General features: G+C 42.6%; 1 protein-coding gene across 9 annotated transcripts in view; it reads left to right on the top strand.

Annotated features, from left to right (window-relative positions):
• Positions 1-12,293: 12,293 nt before the first annotated feature.
• afdna (afadin, adherens junction formation factor a) overlaps positions 12,294-25,721 on the top strand; it is a 76,848-nt gene continuing 63,420 nt past the window's right edge. For all 9 annotated transcript variants that reach the window (XM_034527153.1, XM_034527154.1, XM_034527161.1 and 6 more), the window contains exon 1: positions 12,294-12,596. In XM_034527153.1, the coding sequence (XP_034383044.1) occupies positions 12,495-12,596 (102 nt within the window). In that variant the 5' untranslated portion in view covers positions 12,294-12,494. The remainder of the gene's footprint in view (positions 12,597-25,721) is intronic.

Here is a 25,721-nt window from a genome sequence, read left to right as displayed (position 1 = left end):
CTTTGGAATTCAGCAAACACAGAACAGATTTGAGCTGGTGTTACTTTCATTGTATTTTAATTCAGCATGTGATAATTACCTCGACAAACGGGATGCCGGGTAGCAAACTGGTTCCTGCTGCTTACTCTCTCACACACACACACACACACACACACACACACACACACACACACACACACACAGTCATGTGGGTAGGCAGAGTCATACAGACAGGTGTAGGAGCATTCGTACTCTGTGACTTGTTTGTAGTTTTGATATCCGAAACTGGTCGAACTCGCAGCGCAGGCCTCAATCTCATCTCACCTCTTAGGCACAAACACAGGTTTGACTCAGTCTGCTGGATCAGCAGTTATTATCAGTGGGATCAGGTGTTGCCTTCTGCTCTCAGAGAGGTGACTCAGTTGCCGGTGTTGTTCGGTATGTAACAATATGACACAAACATGGCGGCATCAGACAGATAAACAATATGTAAAGCGTTTGGAAGGTGGTGTCATTTTCTAAAGTATTTATTCAATCCAAAAACACAGGAACAAAAGAGTAAAGAATGATTGCGCATCGGGTTTATCTGATCGAGCAAGCAAACGTTAGCAGGTCCGGATAACTAGCTGGCTTTGTAAAGTAGTAACAAAACAAACACATCTGGTCATACGTGGTTTTCACTGGACAGGAAGGAGATGAAAAATTATTAAACAGAAAATTAACCAAAGAGTACAACATTCGTCTCTTGAGACGTAATGGGATCTGGCTCCGTCGGGATGGGCTGGTCGAGGCCGGAGGCTGAAGGAGATTCTGGTGAACCTGTATGATTTTGTATGATTTTGCGAGGAATCCCACCCGGTGGCCCCGATGACATGCATTGAGAATAACTACATAAAAATAGACAAACCTTCTAGCTGGTGGTCTTGTTTACTTAAGTAGCTCATGTCTCTATGTGAGTGTTACATTGAGATTCCATCATAACAGGAGAGCAGGGTATTGTGTGAGTCTCAGTCGGTCTCTCTCTCCCTCTCTCTCACTGTGTGTGTGTGTGTGTGTGTGTGTGTGTGTGTGTGTGTGTATGTGTGTGTGTTTGTGTTGACTCAATGACTGGCTTAATATATCTGGTTCTATAGGGTCCTTTGTGTGTTTCTGTCACAGTCTGCTGGTGACAAAAGCTGACTTAATGGAGTGGTGCTGAGTGGTAGAGGCTGATACACACATACATAGACACACACATACACACACACACACACACACACACACACTACCTGTATATATGTATATATACTGTACATATATACAGTATATATATAAATCTGTATATTTTCTGATCTGCTTTTCTTCTAGTTAACCAAATCACCAAATTACATATTGCTATGCCGGTGGTTTTGGTCGTGTGTGTGCTTGAGGTTTCCATCTCTGAAGCTTCGCCACTTTCACAAAAAATACTGCGTAAAAATAATTTTGTTTGTTGTGCTCAAGCAAAACAATGTAATGTACAATATTAATATCAACATACTAAAATGATTCAACAAGTCCTACATATATGAACAATAGAGCTGATATACACACTGTAAGAAAACACACACACACTGTGTCTACAGTTTGGGAAGGTCACTCTACACCAAATGTCAAAACATCTGTAAGCATCAGCATCAGCGCTTGTGTCTGAACATGTGTGGAAGTAGCAGCACATTAATGATTGTGGGAACTGTTGCCGCTGTCACTGTTGCCATGGTCCATTCAATAAATTGACCTTTACGACCGCACAAGGCCTTTGAGTGGTGTGACTTGTGTTATCCCTGTTTCCCTCTTCAATGTAAATGTAGTTCTAGACTCTGGCTGGTCTGCTTATTGATTTAACTGAGAAGTTACATTTGTTAACTGTATTGTGAATATATGCAGCAGGGTTTGACAACCTTAGAGCCTTAGAGGCCATGAGACCATGAGACCAGAGACCAGAGACCAGAGACCATGAGACCATGAGGCCATGAGACCATGAGACCAGAGACTAGAGACCATGAGACCAGAGACCATGAGACCATGAGACCATGAGACCATGAGACCATGAGACCATGAGACCAGAGACTAGAGACCATGAGACCATGAGACCATGAGACCACAGACCAGAGACCAGAGACCACAGACCAGAGACCAGAGACCAGAGACCAGAGACCAGAGACCAGAGACCATGAGACCATGAGGCCATGAGACCATGAGACCAGAGACCAGAGACCAGAGACCAGAGACCAGAGACCATGAGACCATGAGACCATGAGACCATGAGACCAGAGACTAGAGACCATGAGACCATGAGACCATGAGACCATGAGACCATGAGACCACAGACCAGAGACCAGAGACCACAGACCAGAGACCAGAGACCAGAGACCAGAGACCAGAGACCAGAGACCAGAGACCAGAGACCATGAGACCAGAGACCAGAGACCAGAGACCAGAGACCAGAGACCAGAGACCAGAGACCATGAGACCATGAGACCATGAGACCACAGACCAGAGACCAGAGACCAGAGACCAGAGACCATGAGACCAGAGACCAGAGACCAGAGACCAGAGACCACAGACCACAGACCAGAGACCATGAGACCAGAGACCACAGACCACAGACCACAGACCACAGACCATGAGACCATGAGACCATGAGACCATGAGACCAGAGACCAGAGACCACAGACCAGAGACCAGAGACCAGAGACCACAGACCAGAGACCATGAGACCAGAGACCACAGACCACAGACCACAGACCACAGACCAGAGACCATGAGACCAGAGACCACAGACCAGAGACCATGAGACCAGAGACCACAGACCACAGACCACAGACCAGAGACCATGAGACCAGAGACCACAGACCAGAGACCATGAGACCAGAGACCACAGACCACAGACCACAGACCAGAGACCATGAGACCATGAGACCAGAGACCAGAGACCAGAGACCACAGACCACAGACCAGAGACCACAGACCACAGACCACAGACCACAGACCACAGACCAGAGACCAGAGACCACAGACCACAGACTAGAGATTACAGACCACAGACTAGAGACCACAGACCAGAGACCAGAGGAGGGGCTGCATTTGGCTGCTGGCTGGATGACAGCTGCACCTGGTTCAAATGAGGACTTTCCAAATCGCTGCTGGTCAGGGAATGACGCCGTTCCAGAGAAAACCACAAGAACTGGCTGAGACACCTGGCCAACTTTCCATCTCTCTGGCAAAGGGAGTGCAGTGTTTATGTATTAAATACTTGTGAGTACAAAGAAATAGGACAAATACTCCACAGTGAGTCTTTAACATCTCATCTGGCTGTGCTGTGTTGCTCTTAAACTCTGACACATGTTATGAGATGAAGTGATCCAAGTGGTGGAACGTAACCAAGTACATTTACTCAAGTACTTAGTACAAATGTGAGGTACTTGTAGTCCTTTCATGCCACTTTCTGCTTAATATTGTACTTTTTACTGCGTCTATTTATCTGACAACTTTAGTCAGTCACATTATATTTGCACACAAAACATTCAAAGAGCTTATAAAATAAGAGGTTTTTGTTATAAATTAAACTACCCAACTAATAGCTGAAACTAGTCGACGAATCAATAATTAATTAGCAACTAATTTAGAATCATGTAATTAATTTGTCACATAAAAACAGATATGGTTCCCAGCTTCACAAATGTGTTTTACTTTCAATTATTTGTTATTAATATCTTATTTCTCTTTTGTATTTTTACATTTTCAGTCGTTCTTTACATTGAGCTAAACTGTAAAAAAAAAAAGCATTATTAACCCCAAAAAATATTAGTTTGTGTTTTATCAAAATACAAACTAGTATGATATGATTTCAAATGTCAATTTACACATTAGTGTTTTAGTCGGACAACTTCATTTTCTTCGCCGTTTTAAGACAGATGCCTGTGCGCACGCGAGTAAAAGCATCAACATGTTGTCTGGTTCTTGTTCTGGTCCCTGTTCTCACTAATGCAATAAATATTTTTAAAGTATTTATTTCAGGGGGGCATGTGTTGCTGTTTACAGTTTACTGTTTTCACACTGCCAGTTTCTCAAACTTACATTGGAGCCCTGTTTTGCCAAAATGTTCTTTCTTTAAACTTTGCTTGGGCATGTCTGTCAAAAGAGACAGTCAGTAAGACTGGACAGCATGTTACTTTTACCTGTCTATTCTATTCTATTCTATTCGGCATGGGACTGGATGTGAGAGCCAATGTGATGGAGCGATGTACCAAACAGAGCCATTAACTTCCACTCTGTTGAACAAGCAATCAAACCGCAATGGAGCGAAAGTGGAGCGTCTTCGTTTTGTCTCCCTGCACTGAGCATCATCCACCCAACCGAGACTTATTACGTGTCTGTTGCATTGATGCAAAGACGCAGCGACATGCTAGAAAACGGGGGAGATCTGGGAGCGCGGAGGAGGAACCGGGAAGGGAGGAGGTGACGAACCCGCAGAGAGGAGCTGACTTTCACAGATGTTTGTGCAGCTCGCGTTGGGCAGAGCGGTCGCTGACAGGCGTCTGGAAAAGGCATCAGCAGGCTTTGGTGGGGGAATTCTCTTCTCAACGTGGTTTCTTAAAACAGCTGCAGGGCTGTTTCGGGGGTGACGCATGTTACCATTATAACTGGGTTGGAATGATCTGGTGAGCACGTACTCGTGTGTAATGAAAAAACAAACTCGGTGAAGATGGTTTGTAGAGAAGAACATCTTAAGGTCTTCTCCGTTTGCCCTCATAGTTCAGATGCTTCAGTTTTGGTGGCAAACGTCAAATGATATATATATACCGCCTTTCAATGTGTAAATGCATTCCAAATTTATTGTCCGATCTCAATTGTGTTGATGGTAAAATGTGTTACCGCCTGATCATACAAAAGGCTTTTTGTTTTTTGTATCACGAATGAAGCCCAAAACAGAAAAGTTCCAACACGCATTTATTACAAATGAACAATACAATCACAGGCTGTATGAATGTACGGCATGATTACCAGTATGATTCTACAGTGTTGGGAAGAGAAACACAAACAACGAGGGGATTCCGTGTCGTCGGAGACTTCCACCGTGTTTCATGATTAATAGATGTTCAGCCAACAGATGCTGCAAAGCCCCTGTAGCACATCAGCATACTGTACACAGCCTCTGTGAATGGCTTAAAAGGCACAGTATGTGTCTGTGCTTTATGCAGTATACAATTATATAATCTACATCTACACATTATGCATGCAAATTCCTCATTTCCTTACTGTATTTCAGGAGTTGCTTCATTCGATCGTGCGGACAAATGATGTACTCGTGTTTGGTGAAGGCCCTTTTATAGTTTCTGTTCCCTCATCTAGGCGTCAAGCTACAGAGACAATGCCAACTAGATCATTTTGACTAAATTATTTTAACTAGATAATTTGAGTTCTTTGGTTGCTCCAATTTCCTGTTTGTTTTAAGTCTGTCGTCTTTTTTCTGTGAACTTTTTTAAATTCTATTATTTTTGTTTTTATGTGGTGCTTGTGTGGAATTTCTCTTCCATCTTAGCTGGGACCCTTTTGTAAATGAGATTCAAAATGGCAATGCAATTATTATCCTATAGATAAATAAAGGTTACATCAAATTGTTAGTTGTGGCAGTGTTGGCTACACAATTAAATACATGACTTTGAATAAAGCTTAACCTGCTGATGGGAGATAGAAACAAAATGTATATTTAGTAACTCTGGTCTTGTTTTAAAAACTGAACTAGTTAAATCTGTATAATGTTGGGTATTGACAAGTTAAATAATGGTAACACATGGACGACACTGATGCCATATATACAGATACAGATGTTTGCCTGTGAGCAATTCAGTTAATCAAGAGGACTTCCTTATCAAGCTGCAAAGCCAGTGAAAGTTATTCAAGCGGCTTCATTTGGACAATCCCAGACACGATGCCCCGACTCAACTGGTGTGTGTAGTGAGGCATGAATAAGAAAACTAAAAAAAGAAGAAAAGAAGAGCATGACATTGAAAAAGAACATTTGCTTGTTGATATTTTTTTAATGTATTTTTTACATTCAATGTATCCGTGGTTTGCAGAAACATACATTGCCAACATAACGTCATTAATGCCGCCATTTCTGCAACTATTTAAAATATGCAAAGGAAATTGACAACATTTACATTTCTTCATATTTGTATACAAAAATCCAATCATCTTTTCTTCCTGTAAAACAAAATAAGATGTGTGCCAACACTAGTACCGACCACATTTCAACCAATAACATCATGACATCCATTCATCAATAAATCTGCAACTTTTAAGGATTTGATTAAAATCCCTCTTGTAACTGCACATTGGCTCAAATATTCCTTTTCACTGGGGAGTACTGAAACTACAGGAGCGAATGGAGCTCTTACTTCTGTTTCACTGATCCCTGAGGCGACTATGGACGACCCTGATCAGCCAATAGCAGACTTCAAGTGTTTGTGTCACGTGAGCTTATTGCCTGTTATAGAAATGAGCAGTTGACAGTTCATACACCAAGAGAGGTCAACTGTACGCTGTATTATCTCTGTTATAGGAGTGTAAAGCTGTTTGTTCGCACCTTTTGAATTCATACTATACTCTCTCCGCCTCTGCATGTATCCTGTATGGCTGCATTTCACACTACAGCAGATGTTTCCTGTTGCACCGTGTGGGAGAAATACATGTTTTCCTTGGAATATGAGCAACAGATGGTGAGAGCCGAGCAGGAAAAGAAGAAAGGTTTGTCGAGAGATAACACACTGAATCATGCCGCCATGCAGAGAGGAGGGTGCCTTTTCTGAGATGCAATTCTCATCACGTCCTTGTGACTGAAGATAGAAAAGGATCACGTACTCCTACAGGAGACTTCTCAGAAATGAGACTTTGAGTGTAAATGGGAGTTTTTTGGGAGGTTGTTCTGAGGAGTGGAGGGATAAGAACCTAAACACTCCCTGCGAGTTCAGTATTTTAGAGAGGAAAAGCTGATGTATCATCCAGTTCAGAACCTTCCTTCACCCAATACGGTAACTGTCTGAGCAGTTCTGATGTTCAAGATTTACTTTTTTAGCTTTCTTATCTTTCTAAGAAGCACGGTCTGCTCGTGATAACCTGGGTTTGTAGATATCATCACTTCCCTGAGGAATCAGTGGGATAAAGGTTATGTTCGGGATGCTGCTTGTTAAAGGAACGAAGGTCTGATGAGGTGAACATTTCGGTCCTAATTTTGGAGTATAAACTTTTCTTTTGTGTTCGAGATTAATAGTCGGTGAGGGCCGATGCTGACCTTGAGCCGCAGGTCAAACATACAGTCAATAATTCACAAAAAGACATTTCACATTAGGCCACACTCAGCCTTATTCTCCCCCCTCCTCTTCCTCCCCTCATCTCCATAGGGTTTCGATCTTTTCCTCTGCTTTTCTGATGAGCTGTTTTAAACCTCTACTTTGCTTCTTCTTCGTCTTGATCCATCCATATTTATGATCTGGCTCTCTTGACCAAACTGTATTTATTTAATGCCGGCTCCACGGCAGAGTATAGATTTGATGATTAAAAAGGTGACCGTCCGATATGACGACGATAAATTGAACACCCTGAAAACGACAGACGATGATAAATGATGGCGAGTGGCCAGAGACTGAGCAGCACTCCGGCTCATGAAGACATGGTCAAATACAACGTGAGGAGGTCGCTTCTCACCCTTCTCGGCCCGTTGGCATAAATAACATTTCAATGGCGTGTCTCTTTGCAGGCCTCCGCGAAAGATTGACGCACTAGTAGACAATCAGAATGAGACACAGACGCAAAGCTAGTAAAGGTCCAGAGCCAACGTGAATGGCTACGTGAGGCTGTGCGGAGGTTATCCCTGGAGTCTCACGACATCACAAGATCACACGTAAATCACAGTTGGCGTGCCGCGGTTAGTGCAGTGGTGGTTTGAGCAACACATTGACTTTGGCATGTTAACAAGCTCACAACGCCAACATGCTGATGTTTAGAGGCTATAATGTTTACCATGTTCAGCATCTTAGTTTAGTCAGCTGGCATGCTAACATTCCCAAACACAGCTGAGGGCGATGAGAATGCCGTTGGCTTCACAGGTAATTTGGTTAGTGGTCAGGAATCAAAGTATTGGGGGAATGTTGATATTGAACTCATGTACATCCTTTGGGGACAATGAATGTCTTCTCAAACATTTTATGATGATTTATCCTGTCGTTGTTGCAGCATTTCATTCAAAATCGCAAATGCCAATCTAGTGGTGGCACAAGAGCAAAAGAGGATCTTCAAAATCATTAGGAATTATCCTCTGGGGAACATTTAATGACAATCCATGTAATAGTTGTCGACACACTCTACTCTGGACCAAAGTGGTGAATCTGATTGCATGGCTAAATACTAGCAGCATGGTTAGATAACATGTACTGTTTGTCCTTTGGGTGAATGACCCTTTAATGTGCATTCAGACTCAACCCACCTGTCATTATTTCTTAACCCCGAGGAGATAACGTCGTCCTCCCTTTGGTACAGGTCGGGTTATTGAGTTCTTTTGAACAAATCATTTCCCTCCATATATTTTCAGCCTAACAAACTGCTTTTAGCTCACATTGCCACTTCCTTGTTTTTGGTGAGTTCACTCCGCAGCCAACTTCCTCTTTTTCTAATCGCATTGTTTTGTTCCGCGTATGCTGAGGCTCACGAGCATATTGTGCTCTATCTTTGTGATTAGGTGCCGAACCGCTTCCTCAGAAGTGCACTATCAAATGTTTGCTTGCGCTGAAGGTTCTTACTGTTTTGTCTTTAGACTTTGTTTGCATCAACTACAATCTAACTTTTGTGCTTTTTAAAACCACAAATATTTGGTTGAAACTGTTACTGTAAGTAAGATTAGGAGTTGACTTCATTGCATTCCCGAAATGTTATCATCATTTATTTTAAAAAACTAACAGATAAGGGAGGGTTGTTGTGGTCAGAGTAGGAGACAAAATAATTGATAAGTAGCTTATTCAGGCGGGCGAGGACATTCAAAGAATCGGATGATGAAAGCAGTGGCTAATTATCAGAACTCGACTGAACATACATCTAAATTGAGGAATCTTTGTGTGCTTTTTACGTCAGAAATCAGTGTGATTACTGTCTGTGAGTTTTCTCAGTGTGTGTGTGTGTGTGTGTGTGTGTGTGTGTGTGTGTGTGGTGACTAAAGCAGTGACATCACAGATACAGGAAGTGGCAGGGCTATCTGGTGAAGTTGGTTTCCTGTTGTGGTTTCTCACTTCTGCTGCTGATGTCAAATGACTTCTGCTGACAACTCTCACATCTTCTTGACTAGTGAAAGTACAAATACAGCAATGTAAATATACTTCATAAGTAATGTATTGAAAATCGTACGTATATACAAGTGCAGAAATATGCTAAATGTACTTAATGGATTACAAGTGTTTGTTCTGATCTATTTTTATATGCGATTTGATTATTACCACTAATGCATCAATGTGTTCGTGGCATTTGACTTTTACTTTCTATACATTTTAGTCCAGTGGTTCCCAACCTAAGGGTCATGTCCCTCAACAGAGTCCCAAGAGACATCTGTGGGGTTAGGAGATGATTGAAGAGGCAGGAAGGAAGATAAAACTAATTAATAAACATGTTTCTGGACTTTTCTCAAATGTAAATGAAATATTAGAGAGCCTTGCTTTTTGGGGACTTGATCAGTTCTTTAAAGGGGACATATGCTTATTTTTCAGGATGTCTCATTGAATGACACATGTTCTGATCTAAGAAGCACACACAAACTGACTGGTTCTCTTATTTCACAATTGTTTGGGTTGGTAGGTACTCCAGATGCACAAATATATGTGCACATGCCCTGCAAGTGAGTTTTTTAAACGATATGTACCCTTTAAATGGAACCATCTAAAAAGTTTAGAACAAAAATCCCTTTATGATGAAACTGCTAACAACACTGCTTTTTTATGGGTATGGGGATTTTTTTTTTAATAATGTCTTTTATCAAAATTATCATGTTTTTATCTTAATCTGAACATAGTTATCTGAAAAGTACATAAAGCAGCAAGTAAAGTACTTTCCAACACTGCTATAATTTAATTTTCCAGTTAAAAAAAAAAAAAAATGTTATGTGTATTAAGAAGTATTTCGATTTATTTGTTGTTGTTTAGGTTTTGTAAAAAAAAAAAACTTTTAGATCAACTTCATTCATTACTCACATATGAGGTCAGCGATTGCATTCATCCATTTACACCAACATCAAATTCAGTCTTTATAAGAAGCCGAGGCTACTGTTCTTCACCCTGTCTGCCACATGACTAACCACACCGCTGTACTATTTCTGTAGATGACATCACCACTGTAATCCTGACATTTCACATGTATCTGCCTGATATGTTGTGACCTTTCAGAGTCACTGACAGTTGTGTGTTAATAAAGAGCTGGTGTTTGCATAGATGGAGCACTATGTGTCGCTCATTTACACACACACACACACACACACACACAAACAGGAAACCAGCATTTGCTGATTATGTTATGTCATGTCCACAGGAAGGAAGAAATCCTGCAGTGACACACGTTATCAGTTGGTAGAACTGCAGACAATGGCTCATCCATCCCATGCATATAAATAGGATGTGTGTGTGTTTGGTTACTGCCTTAAAAGGTAATTACTGTATTTTAGTATATTGCCTTATTTTTCTTGAAACAAGGAAACAAGATTATGTCACTGGGGTGAGTAATTTACTGTTGATCATTGCAGAGTTTCCTGTGTTTTACAAATGTTCCTAAAAAATGCAAAACATGTAGACTGCGTGCTTTTCTATCATGAGAAGTGAAACATTATCGATTGATTTTTGAAAGCTCTTTGTAGAAGTTGATTTGTGTTGGGGAAAAAAGAAAGGTTAATTTCTTTTCCACTGGCTGATTTATTTGGTTAATTTTGCATGGTAAAATGTGGGACTATACCATGCTGTGTCACAATTAGTCTCTAATTCGGGATTCCGCACACATCATTGCAGTTTATGCAGTTGGTTTGTTTTCCTTATAAAACTGCGGACTGGATCCCTGATACATTTTTATTTACTCGGCCATATTATAAACCAACTGTCTCCTAATCTACGTTCTCTACTGACTCCTAAAGCTGTGTATGGATGCCTGTGTTTGCTTCATAAACCTATCAAGATACAGTGCATATGTGTGTGTGTGTGTGCGTGTGTGTTGTTGTTGGACAGAGGAACTTGGCAGTGCTGTGTGGTATTCAGCACTTGCAGGCTAAGACTGAATTAGGAGACAATGTGACAACAGAACACACAAAGAATGCTCCCACTGTTTGAGAGAGAAACATTTCAGATAGATGGATAACTGAAAGAAATTACATTTTCTTGGGGATAACAATGGCAGTGTTTTTAAATGGAATACCATGTTCCATCTTTAAGTATATAATAATAATAATTATAATATAATATTCATTGTAATGAGCTTTAAACACTGTATTTGTGGTGCCATGATAACATTATTTACTATTCTATGGTTAAACAAAATATGAAAATAATATATTTATTCTAAAACGATAATCCTGAAGCTAACAACCACCATTCATACACTGATGGCAGAAGCTACCATGCAAGGTGCCACCTGCCCAACTGAACAAATTCACATTCACAGCCTTCTTATATACAGTCTATGATTCACACACACTCACACACCAATGGCACAACCTATGGTTCTGAGCCCCAGCCGTCTCCATATACAGGTTATGCTTTTCAACGTATTCAAATACAGTTAGATATTATTATTGTTAGGTCGATTTCTATGCATTTTCATTTTTACAATTTAATGTAACTCTATTCAGCTTTTAGAAATCTTTATATACGCTTGTATCTGAATACCTTTCATGCACTAGCTTGTGTTCACCTTAAATTAATTTGAGTAAATGTGTGTGTGCATATATATTCATATTAGTTGTCTTTTTCATGTACAAATACATGTATCTAATCATTTTCTTAAAAGTAAAACCATTGGTTTATTGAGCATTAATGTGGTAAACTTAGTCAAATAAATTGTGTAGAAGCTTACATACAAAATGAGGCTCTTAATTAACACATATTGACGTAATCCTTCTTACTACACTAAGTACTTATCATTAACCCTGTATACCAGAGCTCATTTAGTAAAGCAGCGTCATGAATCAGGTTTACTGGGCTTCAAACAGTTAACAGTTTTGCGCGTGCACGGCCATGCATTCAGAGTGTATCGCGAGCGCGCAGAGGCGCACCGGGAACGCGAAGCAGAAACGGATCAGGCAGCAGGTCGGTCGGTCGGTGAGCGGAGAGACGGAACACTGAAAGTACCGGGGTTGGCGCGGCAGTCCTGAGCGTTTCGGTTTCCGTGGCGGTTGCTTCTCCTGTGGACTAACGTTACGGGAAGTTGTATTCAACAGCTCAGCCGGACGTAGAGGGTCAGAAAAGCTGTCCACCATGTCGGGGAGCCGGGAGGAGGAGAGGAGGAAACTGGCCGACATCATCAACCACTGGAACGCCAACCGGCTCGACCTGTTCGAGATCAGCCGGCCCACAGAGGTAGGAGACCACCCCGAAGTGGCAAGAGATACCGCGGACCCACGGGCCCTCTCCTGGGCGAATGGGAGACCGTGAAGCTTCCACTGGCCACGACTTGAATGTGTTGAGAGCCGAGCTGTTGTGGGCAGCGTGGTTCACTTGGTTTGCTCGGTGGTCAGTCCCCGTACGTGCATGTAGAGAATGAATGCCAAACTCCATTGAAAAATCTGGTGACTTACTATATCGGCATATGTACAGCATACGGCCTTTGACATTAAATACACATTTGAGCGTTCGTGGCGATTGAACGGACACATTGGATATGCGTCTACAGATCAGCGCCATGTTTCGGTAAAATGTCCTTCTTCAAGAAACATTTCACACTAACGTAACGTGAGCTAGCGACTAGCTACCGCCCACAGCTGTGTTTAGCTTGTAACCTAGCCACAGCAGGCTAACGTTATATAGTAGGACTACTTCTCAAAGTTGACAGTTTAAAGAACCAGTTCGTGCTTTGTGCGCAGTAAATACACCGCATTTGATGTGAATTCCAGCAATTTATTGAATATCTCCAGGTATATTTTCGGATATGTGTACCAGTGCGATAATGGTGCCAACACTGAATTGCCACTGATTTTGAATGGAGTTTGGTGTGTTGTTATCGCCAGTACAAGAGGGAACGGCACGTATTGGGGGGGGCTAGCTAGCTAGTTAGTTAGCACATTACCTGTAGAGCAAACGTGAACCCAGCTGGTGTGTCAAACGGAGGAAACGAAGAAGTGGTATTGTGTACAACGCACATAGTTGCTATTTAAATGACGAACCAAAAACGTGTGACGTCTCGAGCTGTGCCAGTGTGCACGGGTCGTATAGCGGGGGCTCAGCGGCAGTGCCCGCAATGGCTGACGAACCCAGTGAACACGGCGAGGTTGTTTGATACGCAGGGCAAAAAAAGCTTAAAGTATTAGCAACACGCCGGGCGGTAAATGCCTGCATCAGGTAGGGCACTCGAAGCGCGGATGCTACCAGCACGACTACACATCACAACACCATCTCGCTGCCGGCGCTCACATGCAGACCATCATGTCATGTTGCTCTGCATTGTCCTCACACTAGCTAGCTCGGTGTGAGCTGCTCGCTTGACCAGCAATGATTCGACCCTGCAACATATCGAGGGACGGTGCTATAATTCTAAACTCAGGGTTGGGGTTGTTTACTAATAGCATGCCGGGATAAACTCCTCCCTGCAGGATTCGGACACAGCGAGCAAAAACCAGGGGCACGGCAAAGGGGGCTTGGTGATGTTTCTAGTCTTTAAGGAGTTAGTCAATAACGATCCATCCTTGCTCTTCCACTGGTGCATCTCACGCCTCAGTAGTTTTGATTTATAGCTGTGACACTGATTGCATCAGCTGCAGTGTTTTAGCCCCCCCCCCCCCTGGATAAGGATGGGGGTGGGGGGCACAAGGTCCCCTCTCTTCTTGAGCCGATTAATTTATCAGGATTGAAGCTAGTCAGCCGTTAGCCAGGGTTGTGTCTCACACACACACACACACACACACACACACACACACACACACACACACACACACACACACACACACACACACACACACACACACACACACACACACACACACAGTCTCCATTCTGGCAAGGAACGATTAACCCAGTCCAGAAGTTCTCCAAGCTGTAATTCTCTCTCACTGCACAAGGAGCCTTGCTGCTCAGTTGAGTCCAACAGAACATGATTACATGTAAGCAGATGCATGGCCTTTCCTGCCACCACCCTAACCCATATGTTAGCTGGGGGAGCCCCCCAAGCTGCACAAGTGTTCTTCACACCGTCTGGACTACTCTAGAGGGAAGCTGGGCACAAACTACATTTGTAATACTATTTTTTTGTATGATCTGTGATGTACACTGATTTAAACTACCGCACACATAATCAGCGGTATCTGAATAATTTGACGATGTTTAATTTCTGTAGTTCAGACCAAATTGCCTCGAAGAGCGGTAAGATCATTCGTGTGATTAGATTAGCCCCGGATGGGTGATTAGTCTGGAGCAAAGGTTCACAAACTTTTTAATCTTCCAACCCAAACTGAATACGTCCTGCTGTGGGACTTATGGTGGGGCTCGTTATAACATAACAGGTACCCGTGTCACGTGGGGACTCACCATAGACAGAGACATGGGGCTTATTGTTCCAGAATTACATAAACACTAGCAATTCAGATCCAATCACACCAACCGTTTGTTTTATTTGGATAAAAAAAAGGATTGTGGGAATGTTTACTTTGCTGCAGTTTTGTATTTTGGCTGTCCAGGTTCACACTGCTCAATTGTAAGTCAAGGCGAGTAAACACGGATAGTTGTTAATTTATAATTCCCCTAGGTTTGTGTGTGTGTGTGTGTGTGTGTGTGTGGTGGTGGTGGTGGTGGTGGTGGTGGTGGTGGGACGGACGGACGTTCAGAATAAAAAAACATTAATAGTTGTCCTCATATGCTTTAACGCTGATGGTTTAATGCCATCATCCAGGTCAGACCGTTCCTATTCACGATATGGTTGCATTGAATAACTGCTTCATGTTACCTAAAATTCGTTGTCGTCAGACCGTAGTGTTTTGAAGAGATGCACTGTTAAAAAAAAAAAATATATATATAATTGTGAGCACATCTCCACAAACAAAAAGTTTCAGGTGCATTCTAGTTTGGATGTTTCTTGTGCTTGTCAAGATTGTCCTGGATATAAACGTATATAAAGTGCTGTATCGAAAAGCACGTTTCTGACTTAATACATTTGGAACAAGTACTTGATAGGCAAACCCTACTTGTGTGTTCTAATTTACAAGCTTTAATGTACTGGCAGCTTGAGCCTAAACAAGCATTAAACCAGAGTGTTTGGGGCACATATCTTAAACGGTAAGATTAATGTTTAGAGTAAATAATTCATATCACCATACATAAGTACTTTCAGCAATCACTCACTGTGCACTCAGGCGGTATGTAAATTAAGTGATACAATTGGGCATTATGAAGTGGCTGTGACAGTGTGGTAATAAGCAGGTAGCACTATATAAGCCCGATATTACATGTGACATTGTTGTTATCAGGCAGGTCTGATGTGTAGTAACATTTTCCTTGACCGGGGGAGTTTAATGAGTTCACTTTTTTTTCCTGCTTTCTTTTCTGAGCAACTCGAGAGGATTATGGTTTTAAAACGGGAACAGCCGCTTTCGTGTGCGTCCAGTGCTCAATCGATCCTGCCTGTAAATAAGGCCTTCTTCACCACCAAATCAACTTCACTGATCTCTGCCTCTCAAAACTTCTCTAGGCTGCCACATATTATATGATATTAAACTTGAACTTTATGTTATTCACTTTGCCTACGTCGACACTGGCTTGGTTGCTTGTCACCATGTAGATCACAGATCAAGAGGATCTTAGACAAAGCATTGGATCTAAACTAATATTAGCCGTAAATAGACTTTATAGAACTTTTACGTTGTAGGAGAGCTGGACATCTTGGTCAACATTACAGGGTTAACGTAGTATGACAGATATTTTATCAAGTCCGCTCAGTAGAACGGATCCAAATGTTTTGTATTTAAAAGTACACTGTCCTGATATAACCTCTTAACCGTATGTTGCTGTTTAATAGTCATAACCTTCGATATGCAAACATATCCTTGTTTCTCCTGCTTATTGAAATTGTCTTAAAATGCGAGCCGCCTCAGTCTTAATTGTCTTCAATTCGTCTCTGAAAGCTGCAGATGACAAGGCTATAACAGTGAAAGCAGGCTTTGCCTATTCCTGCCTGGTGTGACAAAATACACAAACCTCATGTGATTATTGAAGTGTAGCAGCTCATGCAACCTCCTTGCACATGACTGTGCTGCACAACACGCTGACAGGCGTGGAGGACGATCATTTCTTGATCTTGACGAAAAGGGTTGTTTAAAAAAAAAAGAAAGATTGGAAAAGGTGCTTTTGAAAAGACAGTTTTAAGCAGCAGAACCTTGTACGGTAGAAAACCGGCTAAAAATACAATATGCGTGTCTTAGTATGGCTCAATATATTCCTCAGCTCCTCAGCTGTTAAGGATGTCAATGTGTTGAAGTACTGTGGTATCCAGTGTAGCATCCTCACTGTGACTCTAGGAGGAAAGACTGAGAAACAGGTTTGTAACACTTACCTATAGGACTATATAGACTATAGGGTACAGGTTTACGGCAAGAGTTACCACACATCTGCACAGTTTAATTGAAAAACTTGCCCAGTAGTGGAGCAATACTGTATTGGACCATATATGTGCTATTGGTTCCTTGTGTGCTTAAGTTGTCATGACATACTGAACCACGAACCGAAGACAGTTACCTCTGACACAAAATTTAAATTTGGGTAAATGTTTTTTTCTGATCGCGCCGACCGACTGAGTTTGAGGTGAAAGGCATTTACAAGCAGCGTAGCTCGTGGGCCACCTTCTTTCCTTTTGGGATGTGAATGCGGCATGTAGGCAGACTCACCGTGACATCGGCGGCCACTCCCTCCCTTTTCCCCTGTTGCACAGGAAGCAGGAAGCCGATAGGAAGTGTGTGGTGCGTGGAGATAGTGGGTTTCCTGTGGTTTGGTAAGAATGACTGGGTTGTTTTCAGAGGGATGCGTGATTTTATTTTATCAGCCATTTCCAGATTTCAGGAATAACTCTTCAGACGGCTATGTTTTAGTGCAGCAGTGCATGTTGTGTTTCTATATTTATTATTTTTACATTGTCCATACACGATAATACTTAAGCCTAGGTTATTTTATTGGCGCAAAAGTAACATAAAAATCTAAAATGTATATAAATCCAACCTGTGCATTGATTTGCAACATTGCCGACAAGTGCAAGGGAAAAGATAGTTCAATATACACGGTATGGCAAGCAATGTTTGGCGGAAAAATGTCTGTCACAGTTTCTTTGAGCTCAAGATGACATCTTTAAATGTCTCGTTTGGCCTGACCGACAGTACAACACGCCAAGATTCAGTTTGCTTGAATGTATGACAAGAAAAAGCAGTGAATCCTAACATTTGAGAAGCTGGAACCATCAATTAATCATTGTTTGGAATCTTTGCCTGAAAAATGTCTTGGCACGGGACCATCATCAGACGTGAATCATTACTGGCCCCACAATTGGATTACGGTTCCCCTGTCAACGATTGAAATTAGATTTTTGATTCATCTCAATGTATCACATCCTCAAATTTCCATATTACTGGACATTGCTACTTTGGCATCAATCAAGACAAGCTGTCAGATAAATCTGAACTATTTTTCAAGGCACTTCCTGAATGCTTTTGGCATTTTACACTGCATGAACTAGTCTAGCAGCTGATGGACCTTTCTATACTGATAGCTCTTCTACTCTTGGTTTATATTATTGGTGAACAACTCCACGGCTGGTGTTTGACTTTGACTAAAAGGTCAGTGTCGGCCTGGCCTGTATCTGTTAGCAGCAGCTGGTGATAGTGGCTGCATGTTTGGCACCATCACAGTGGAGGCTTGGTTAACAGATTTGCTGGCCTCAGCCACAACTACAATACCATGAAAACACACACACACGCACACACACGCACACACACACACACACACACACACACACACACACTAGCTGGCCGCTCTGTGCATTTATCTCTATTTGCATTGTCCCTCTGTGTTCATCGGCCATTCCCTCCCTTTTTCTGTCTCTCTCTCATCGTGTCATGTAGCCGCTAGCTGACTGTCACCATGGTAACGCAGTGCCTGTGATGAGCTCACCAAAAGAGGTCTTTCTCTCTAACAACATATTCTGTAGTTGACAGGTTTGTAAAAAAAGTGGTGTGAGTTTCAGTTCTGGTTTAAGTTATTCCTAATACAGGTCAAAGAGACCATCTTCAGTTAGCGTCATGGTTGAATTTACCAGTCCTGGAGTGAATACGCAGTAATCTGCTCAGTTTGCTGCTGTTTATGGCGCATGTGGGTGGGTCAAAAGCTAAACTATGCGTCTTCCTCAAAGGTGCTGCAGTTCCTAAATTCTATGTGGAGGATCCCACTAAAGCGAAGGCCCCATTTACACGTGTCTTGTGTCCCGATTGAAGACACTTCTGTTGAGGTGTTGTGAGAGAGTCTATAGACTAACTGTTTGGACTCCGAGCGAGGCAAAAGTTGAAATTGCCTTCACAGGCTCTCGCTCACGTCACTCCCTAACCCATCCAGATCATTCAGCTTGAACTGAGCAGTGATCAGATAAACGCTGCAACAGCTCTGTGCAAGGGCTGATTTCGGTGTAATTTCAGTGAGTGGCTATTACCGTTGAACGCTTACTGATGTAGTTCCACTCGGGAGCAGTAAAGATTACGTTTGCTTCTTGGAGACATCTTGCAAGAACAAATCCCCTCCCGAGATGCAACAAGTGCAAATGGGGTCTAACTTTGCTTTTTCAAATAATAGAATAAAGAAAATTGCAATCACTTTCAAGTAAACCAAATGTGCAATCACTTTGTTAGAACATTGCAAATCAAGTTTTATATATGTGCAAAAAAGCACACTGGCAAAGAAATAGCTTATTGTGACTACAATTAATCTGTTTTGCACTGGATATCTTTTCAAGATAATAACAATAAGTGCAACCTGTGAAAAACTAAACAAAACAAGTTCAAATATTTGGCAAGAAAGAGTTTTACACTGCATACATTTTCAAAACAATAACGTGCAAGTTAGTGCAGATTTGTGTCAAGTTTTATTAGTATCAGTAGTGGCAATGAGCTGGCTTTCCACTACAAATCTTTTTTAAACAGGGTTGCAGGCTTGATACAGCCACTCTCAATTCATGCTCAATGTTGAGCTTTTGTTTTGAAGGGCAACAGCAGAAAAGGCGAACTCATGGATTATTGGCTCTATTAGTCGCCAATAATCTTGACCATCGCGCAAGCGTAACCTGTTAATTAATTAATTACCTTGAGTTTTATTTAATTCCTGTAAAAATCAATAACTATCCATTAACATGAATACAAATTAAAAAAGGGTTTCTTGGATGTACAGTACAAATCCCATCCCAGTCCAATGAAAAAGAACACACAAAGATTTTGCAAGGCCCCCGTGAATTTAATACAAGTTTTCACTTGATTTTTATTTCAAGGAAATCCAAGACATGAACTGGTCTTGGTGAGTTGTTGTGGAATGACCCGTATTTAGCTTTAATTTGACCCTGTAGACTCCCGGAGGCTCTGGCCCCGGTTTTCTCCTCACCAGCGACGGCATCGTGGCTGCAGTTCCAGCCTCCCTAACACCCCGTAGGCTTCAGATAACTTGAGCACTGCTTTCTGTCTGAGAGTCCATGTCCACAAGTGTCCGCCTCATCAGTACAACCAGTTGCAGCTTCAAATGTCACATTCCATGGCCAACCGGTGTGTTCGTGGTGCGCTTCATTACGAAGCCGGGCAAAAGATCACGACCGCAAGTCTTATGGCCTGTCCAGCAGAGTTATGGCCGGCCTATATCTCGCACGCACACGCGCGGACAGACGGACTGTCATGATTGGATGAGTAACCTTGCAGCTCACTGCCATCAGCCAACCGCTGCTCATTCATGTTGAGTTTGGTTCTGTTTGGGTGTTTTACGGTTTAAACATTAAGTTGGTTTTGATTCCACTGGTTGCAAGTTGTCATATTCGTTCAACCTACAACGCCGCTGTGGTGCACTTCATTCTGACTGCATGGATGTCTTTATTCATAAATTCCCATTTTCAAAATAATGATTCCTTTTGATATGTGAATTCTTCAGATCAGTATCCGATCGTTGTCCGGCCACATCGCTCACCGTAGTAGCTGTAATTAATGCAGCTGGCCATGGCCTATTGCTTGCTGCCCGTTAAAAAAGAAGGATGGGCGTCACACGGGACAGCCAGGATATTTATCACCGCTGTTTATTTTCAGCATATTAGGAAGTCCACTTCAGCCTCCCATGGAGGGGTTTAAGCTGCATGAGTGTTATTTGAAAAAAAGGGTCTCTATCAATACGTGTTCATGAAAATGTATCATTCAAAATGAGGAGGGGGTAAGAAATGATAAGAAAAATGAATCCTACTGCAGCCTTTGGTAAAGTGTCTGTATACGAAGCACTGCAGTCTGTGCTTCCAGGTTTAAAGCGATGAGGCTAATTTTAGACTCGAAGCTGTAGCAGGCAAATGTGCAACTAATTACGGGTCGTTTTCAAATTTTCAGCATGTACCATCAAGCACAACTTAAGCTACCTCAGTTATTTTGTATTTAGAGAAAACGACGACGTAAGATTTAGATTGCAGACTCAAAGCAATGGCACAATTGTTATATTGTGCAGAGTTTCCAATGAGAAGTCATCCCAGTTACACGCCAGTGTTTTTATTGACACATTTGTTTAGGCTGCGAAATACATCAGATAATCCATAATTACTTTAATGCACAGGTTCTTTAAGCCTTAATTTATACCTGGCCAAATTTGCAGAAACCCCGCTCTAATTTGGAGGCCATTAATTTTCCCTGATGGACTGCCGAACCCTGATCAATATATGTGAAGCGCTCCTTAAAGAGGCTTACTAAGCAGCCCGGGATAACACATCAGCATGGCCTCTGTATGAGTGGTTGAGGACTTGTGTGGGGATCCAAATGGGTGATATGTCATCGTTTTCAGGGATCCTGCTGGTCCTGGAATTCCTGGAATGCAAACAGGGTTCTTTGAGCGGTGAATTCCAGACGAGGAAGGTCAGGTAACAGAGGACAGACTCTCTGTGGACACTGGAGAATGTGAGGGGGGATTGTACAAACCGAAAGAAATGTATTCCGTGGCTAGTTTCAGACATTTATTGCGGCAGACTGCTTCCAGTGGTTTGAGTCCAGACGTTTCTCACTCCTTAATAAACTGGAGAAGAAGGATAATTGGGAAAGTCGTGGAATTTGCATTAGGACTACTGAGGGAGTTTCTCTCCATGGAAACACCTGTGGTTCATAATCTCACTCTCGCTTTGCCCTCTCTCCCTCTGTCAAACACACATTCCTTCTCTGTGATTTGGCCTCTCTCTTATCTATCTTTTCTCTCTTTCCTCTTGTTCTAAAACAAGCAGTGTATTGTGTGTGCTCAGCAGAGCAGCCCGCCCTACAAGCTGCGTGTGCGTGTGCATGTGTGCATGTGTGCGTGTGTGTGCGTGTGTGTGTGGATGTGGATGGTTGTGTGTGTGTGTGTCTGTGTGTGTGTGTGTGTGTGTTTGTCCCAGCCAGCCTGTCAGACCGTGTTAATCCCCTCAGAGGCCTGGCTCACCTCCTCCCCTCTTTTTCTTCTCTCCTCTGGGCCTCCGTTTGGTCCTTGCTACCCTCTCAGCCAGCTGATATGCTCCCCCTACCTGTCAGTCAGAGGCCGTCTGCCTCCCTGTGGGCCAATCACATGGGAGGAAACCCCCCCTTGGTTGACCTCACAGGATCAGACAGCAATCAGGGCCCAATGACTGAGTGTTTTGTAGCACCGCTCGCTACCAGCTCCCATGGTGCTTTGCAGCAGATCAATGTCTAAGTCGTCGCCCAGAAGGAGGGAAAACGAGGAGGAACGGCCCAGTGTCATGACTGGGAGTAAAACCTATTGTTTGCTGTATGTTGGTAGTTTACGAGGACGGTGGTAGCAGGGCTGCAACAACAATATTGGATTTAGCTGGTAGATAGAAATCCACATTGAAAACAAAGGCAAATAAAAACAACTTTCATATACCCTTGCATTTCTGGGTTAAATGTACGTATTTTGACAATTAATCAATCGTTCAAGTCGTTTTTAAAGTAAAAAATGTAAAATGGTTAATCTTCTTACTCCATTTCTTATGTATCTTATATGTGACCGTAAACTCAACCCTTGTAGGTTTTTGGGCAGTTGGTGTATCAGATGTGTTTTCAACTGGTTCTGCTGTCCCCAAGTGACCACAGATAACACCTAATGCTTTGTCAACTTAGAAAGCTTGTGCTAACTATCGTAGCATTTGTGCAAGCACTTACGGTTCAGGGTCTTATAAGATAACGGTGTGTTTTTATTTTTGATCACATATCCAATCTGAACATAAATCCTTCTGGTTAAATGAAAGCCCAGCTCGTATTAAGTTGAGCCGAGCAGTACAAATGCATGATGACTCGGCAAACATTGTCGATAGAATGTAACTTTTATTGACTGTTTCTCAGCAAAATAGGCCACAAGGACAGCAAGGGATGAGCGGCCAGCCAAGACAGGCAGCCTGAAGTAACATACCAACTGTGTCCCTGATGTGTTGTTCTAATTCCACTCCTCATCTGCTCGTTGTTAGAAGCCTCCCCCCAATGGTGCTGCACCCTGTCCTCACCCTGTCTCAGCACAGACCCACCCGCCTGCCTGATGGAGAATTTGAACAGAAAAATACAATAATACCGTGTGGGTGACCTCAGTGTGCCGGGGACTTCCCTCCACGCTGCTCCAGCCGCTCATATTTGTTGTTCTTGGCTGTCACTTTCACAAGAATGGCTTTCACAAACACACAGCAGTGCAGTAGGACAGTGGGGATGCGTTACTACGGCTGAAGCAAGCCCAGAATGTGTTTGGGCGTGGGTTATTGTATCTGTGTGTGTGTATTTGGGTGTAAATCTCTCAGGGAAAAGAAAGAGAACAAAGTAATTGTTCTAACTTGCTTCCCAAAATGTGTTTTGCGTTAATATTCAAGTCTGTCTGGACGTTATGATATGTGGCCTGAGTAAGTGTGTGTTAGTCTGTGTGTGGAACAGGAGAGGCTGCAGTCAGGCTGCTGTTCATGGTCAGTTGTTTGTCTAAGGAGGCAGAGCCCATATACAAATGATTACATCACCCATCAGCACAGTGGCAGAGTTGATACCAGGTATTTTATTGAACCAACCAGTGGAAAGTATTTGAAACAGTTCTGCGAAGTGACTGCCAGACCGTCCTGGTGCACTAAATCCTGCACATGTGGGGAATTGTGCCCAGACCAGGGCTTCTGCTGCTTTTAAACGGGTCTTTGGTGAAGGCCAGATGATGTCATCTACTAATTTGAATACTTGTGGCATCAGTTTCAGCATATCTGCAACTTTTATTGAGACATTTCTAATGCCAGTTAGAGTGCCTTATGTTTCGGATACATTTTAGACCCTTTTAACGAGTGTTATACAGATGATGCTACACTTGTTGTGTGTGATGTCGTTTGAAAAGTTTATAGGTCTGGTGACATGTAGGAATATAGCCAATGGTACAGGACTGCCCACACAAATAATGAGGCTAGTGCTGAGTCGAACGTTTAGTCAGTCTATCATGAACTGCCAACTATTTTCATCAATCATGCATTAAGCAAAAACTGTCTGCTTGCAGCTAATTACGTGTGAGTTTTCTGCAGATTTTCTCTGTTTTATACCACTGTAAATTGAATATCTTTCTGTTTTGGACTTTTGGTTTCGGGTTGTTTGCACTGAGGTTTTTCACTATTTAGCAAATATAAACAGACTAATGAATTAACCATCAGGTTCATGAAAAAAAATAGTTACAACCTGAAGCACTACGAACGATTGGTTGAATGGCACTTCGCGTGAGGCGTCTCTTATGTCGGGTTTTCTTTGTGGCACGAGTGCGATCCTTAATATTTTCTGTAATTCTGAACTCCAAATGAGGCACATGGGTAGTATTACTGATTGTGTCGACACCTGGGGGTGGAAATGGTTTGAAACCCTTCAGTGGAAAAAGTGCGGGTTTGATAACAGAGCCACGCACTATCGAGATTTTGAGATCCTCGTTCAGATCCATTTTTATCATCAGGACAGTGGGATTCAGGTCAGGAGGAGGAGGAGGGCTTACTTTGCTTCTATCTCACTGAGTTTGAATTGCTTTCCAGTATTTGCGGTGATTTTCAGTCCTAATGTACAGAACTGAAATTCTTTCTGCTTGTAAGGAGTCTTATGGTTTATCTTGTTCCACTTGGGCCAGTTTTTGCTGCAGCAGCATATTTGGCTGCCTCCTTTCTTTGTTTGTCCACATGTCACCTGATAACTGGGCATGGCCCGCCTACCAGCGCTATGGCAACATGACACCCCAGCTGCGAGGTGGATGCCATAGCAGCGTTCGGTACCTTTGTCAGTGTTGGGTTTCGTCGGTGGCCACAGGAGTGTCAGCTGTTTGTGGACAGGTACCCATTGGTGTAATAGGATTTATCCCTCAGTCTCCTGCGTACCCTAGACTAGAATAATTTCTAGATTTTGCAAAGACACCCAGTCTCATCTAAAAACAATGTGCATCGTTCACTAACGTGGAGAAATGTTCCTGGTTTTCTGGGTCTCCTCACTGGTCTTTTGGAGTAAGAGCATTTTTTTAACGACTAAAAAAACATCCGGACCGCAGCCCCCACCGCTAATAACGTTACTGCTGTCTTCACACCCGTCATCACACACACGCTCTCACACTCTCGACCTGGACCCTAGCTGGCCTACTATACACTGGCGTAAGTCAGGCAGACACAGCAGACAACTCTGCAGCCAAAGTGAAACTGATTGATGTGGCGGAGACCTACTGGGAAAGTGGCCAATGCACCCAACAGCATGGCCGCTAAATGTCCCAGACGGGTGAACTTGGGGTCGGCCTGTTTTGCGCATGAACTTCAGCTGATGATGGAGTTAACTTGTTTGTGCATCGGTCATCGTTGCAGCGGGGTCATTGTGCTCAACTGGCGAGAGGGTAACACCCTGTTGTCATTGTGGTATCGGGTACGGTATTATCAGAATAGGTGTACAAGAAGACGGCACCTTACCCAACACCAGTATTGTTGCATCCCTACTAAATCCATGTTACAAATAAGTAGTAAACTCTGAGTCCGTTTTCTTCCAGGACTGTCAGCCAGTCTTCAGCAGTTTGCCTGCTTGTTATGCAACTTTAAGTGTCAGCGTCTACAGTTATGAGATTGAGTTTGCTTTAATCAAAAGTCTCATAGAATAATGGACAAACTTAAGTGGAGGAAAGAGATTTTGTCAACAGCAGAAGAGATTTACCAGTTTTAGATTGCACCTTCTCCAAATCGGTCCTAATGCGGAGCAGCTAAATAATCGTATAGAATTTGTGGGAAAACGGAAAAAAAATCAGAGGTAAAAA

This window comes from Cyclopterus lumpus, chromosome 24 (assembly GCF_009769545.1).
Source record: "Cyclopterus lumpus isolate fCycLum1 chromosome 24, fCycLum1.pri, whole genome shotgun sequence".
Classification (NCBI taxonomy): domain Eukaryota; kingdom Metazoa; phylum Chordata; class Actinopteri; order Perciformes; family Cyclopteridae; genus Cyclopterus; species Cyclopterus lumpus.
Note: the sequence above shows the minus strand (reverse complement) of the source record. Positions and strands in the feature narration are given on the sequence as shown.